This window comes from Sinocyclocheilus rhinocerous, unplaced genomic scaffold (assembly GCF_001515625.1).
Source record: "Sinocyclocheilus rhinocerous isolate Xijiao unplaced genomic scaffold, SAMN03320098_v1.1 scaffold3468, whole genome shotgun sequence".
In the NCBI taxonomy this organism is placed as follows: Eukaryota; Metazoa; Chordata; class Actinopteri; order Cypriniformes; family Cyprinidae; genus Sinocyclocheilus; species Sinocyclocheilus rhinocerous.
The window spans coordinates 224,882-227,898 of NW_015657489.1; the positions used below are offsets into that span (position 1 = coordinate 224,882).

General features: G+C 43.3%; 1 protein-coding gene across 1 annotated transcript in view; it reads right to left on the reverse strand.

Annotated features, from left to right (window-relative positions):
- The window catches only part of LOC107721033 (protein Hook homolog 3-like), a 28,252-nt gene that overhangs the window by 21,575 nt on the left and 3,660 nt on the right, over positions 1–3,017 (reverse strand). The window contains exons 3-9 of the mRNA XM_016528884.1: positions 2,889–2,961; positions 2,749–2,799; positions 2,506–2,638; positions 1,388–1,455; positions 1,239–1,301; positions 1,060–1,143; positions 566–722 (exon numbers count right to left, since the gene is read on the reverse strand). Of these exons, the coding sequence (XP_016384370.1) occupies positions 566–722; positions 1,060–1,143; positions 1,239–1,301; positions 1,388–1,455; positions 2,506–2,638; positions 2,749–2,799; positions 2,889–2,961 (629 nt within the window). The remainder of the gene's footprint in view (positions 1–565; positions 723–1,059; positions 1,144–1,238; positions 1,302–1,387; positions 1,456–2,505; positions 2,639–2,748; positions 2,800–2,888; positions 2,962–3,017) is intronic.

Here is a 3,017-nt window from a genome sequence, read left to right on the forward strand (position 1 = left end):
GCTTTACTGACGAGATGCGCATGACAATCGCATGCGATTAATTGCACAGCCCTACTGTAACACACTCACACACACACGCCAGGGTTATTATAGTTTTCATATGCAACACAAACTGTAAATATAAAGATTTTTTTATATTTGTTTTTATTTCAATTTCAATTTTCTTCGCTTTAATGATGTTAATATGTCGTTTTTTTAATTATGAATCTCTTTTATCTGTTTATCTTGCTAAATAATGCAACGAATGACGCAGAAGTAACATTCTCTACGGCGCGCGACACTTCATCAGGTCACGCTCAAAGCTGTGTGTTCCAACAAAATGACTGTGGTTTACTGTGTTTCATGGAAACTAAACCATTTAGCTCTTCCTGTTTAAGTGGGCCTGCGCTGACTGAAAGTAAACTAAAGCCTTTGCAAGTTCAATGCAGTTTTCATTCCAACTGCATCTGATACAACCGTCACTTGTTTTGAGTTTTCTATTACAATAATAATCCTGGCACACACACACACACTCTCACACACACACTCACACACACTCACACACACCACACACACAGTTAAAGGCCCTGCACACTATTTAGGGATGTTATCAAGCAGACAGCAAACTCTGGACACAAAAACAGCGAAGGGTTAGAGCAGAAGAAAAGAAAGACATTTACCCTGTCTTCTAGATCAATACACTCTAACCTCAGTCTATCTCGCTCCTCTTGGACGAGGTACGCCTTCAAAAGCAAGGCAGAGGAGGAGAGGTTACCACATCAACAACAGCACACCGAAACACACACGCACTTCACAAGCAGTGAGCATTCGCTAACACCGGAGCCTGGAGACCCTTACATTCAATACACTATACACACATTAGAGACGCTGATCAGATAAAAAGCAGAGAATCAATGCAATGGTGAGGCTTTACCGTGTTTACCTGATTTAATCCACGCATCGTTTAGCGACCAAACGTCTGCTAATAACAACTATATGATGTGCAGCGATCCAGATTAGTGCCGTTCAGCTGTGGAGATGCAGATCAGATGCACGTGACACAGGGAAACACGCACATACCTGCATGTCCAGCTCGTGACACCTCTGAGCGATCTCCTCTTTAGTGGCCAAAGCGTCGTTTAGATCCTCCACCGTCTTCTTCAGCTGAGCGAGAGGGAGAGGGAAACACACTTCACTCATAAACAATCACGCACTGGTTACGTCATCAGTGACAGAGCTCCAGATAAAGCGGACAGCACCTGACGGTCCAGATCGACGTACGAGTCGTTTCCGGAGGACACGGGCGACTCTTTACTCATCAGCTGTGGGAATAAGACACATTAAACAGCAGGCTATGACATACAGACACAGACGGCACATCCGTGACACACGCCAGACGCTGACTGACCTCCTGGATGGCTGTCATGACCACGTGCTGCACAGACTCCTCCATCATCATGATGGTCTGGATATACTCTGGAGACAAGATCATAACAGAACGGCATCATCAGCGCAGTGCCACAATACACCAGAGCTTACCCTAGTAAGACCACTCCTAGTTTGGCTACTGTGCACAATATTATCAGACGAGCTTTAGTTCTTATGGGCCGGAGTGTGTTTGGCTGGTTTATACTACATATGAGCTACATACAACTACAACTTCTCTTAAAGGTGGTAAAGCACGTGTAATAGTGACACTACATACACAGAGAGGACAAACATGCTAAACCTTGAGAAGTGCATGCGTGTAGAATATACACAGTACTGTGCAGACGTCTCAGACCATTAGTATTTTCACCAACAACACAACATGGTTTTAAGTCTGTTTTTTCTATCTTTTGCTGTAGTGTGTCAGTAGGAAATATCGGTTCACATTTCCAAGCATTCCTTTTGCCATTAATTGTTATAATGCAGTGAGATTTGTGTCTGTTTAGGAGTCTGACAGCAGCTGGTGCTCTCAGCATCATCGGTCTGTCTGAGATTACATGAAGAAACAGAAGAAACTCAGACAGACTCAATCCAGAAGAACTGTGGCGACTAGAGATGCACCGACTGCAATTTTCTTGGCCGATTCTGATTTCCGTTTTTTTTGTAAGTGTGTAACTGCCGATACCGATTTTTGCAGATTCCAATTTTTTTATAATGGACAGCATATACCAACAAAAATCTATGCAAATTTCAGTGCAAAAAATGATTTGCATAATAAAAGAAATGATTAAACATTACAACTCCCCCAATCTGGACTAAGTTAGAGAAGTTCTCTCAAAATAAAGTGCTCTGTGACTGGAAAGAGGTAGAAATGAGTTGCTGTTTATAACAAAACAGATGTCACTCGCACTCACACACACTATAACACACACACACACACAACACACACTCACACGTATAACACACTCACACTATAACACACTCACACTATAACACACTCACCCTATAACACACTCACCCACACACACACACACACACACACACACTCACACACTCACACTATAACACACACACTCAGACACACACACACACACTCACCTTGCTTCTGTTCGCAGTTAACAGCGCAGCCCAGGATGAGCTGCAACATTCGGCCCAGTTCAGCTGAATCTGAATGCTCTGCGATGAGACTGACGTCTGGAAGAGTGAAGTCATTGATCTGCTGCCCCAACACCTGCAGCAGCACAGACGGACAGAGAGGAGACGGCTCAATTCAACAGAAAGAATCATCTGACTATTACATAGAACAACATAGACAGGATCACACAGACAGATGCGTCTCACCTCATGGTTGTAATCCAGAATACCTTTCAATATCTTCTTTAAATTGCTGATCTGAAAAAACAAACAAACAAACATGAAAAATAAAAGTCCCTGTAAGACGAGTGAACCGAACACAAGAGTGACTGCGAGCGGATGAACACCTTTAACCTCCAGTTGTCTCCAACATCAGGTTTGATACGACTGATCCACGCGTCAGTGAAATACATGCCATCTCTGAGAGAGAGAGAGAGAGAGAGAGAGAGAGAGAGAGAGACACGGGAAAAGAAACT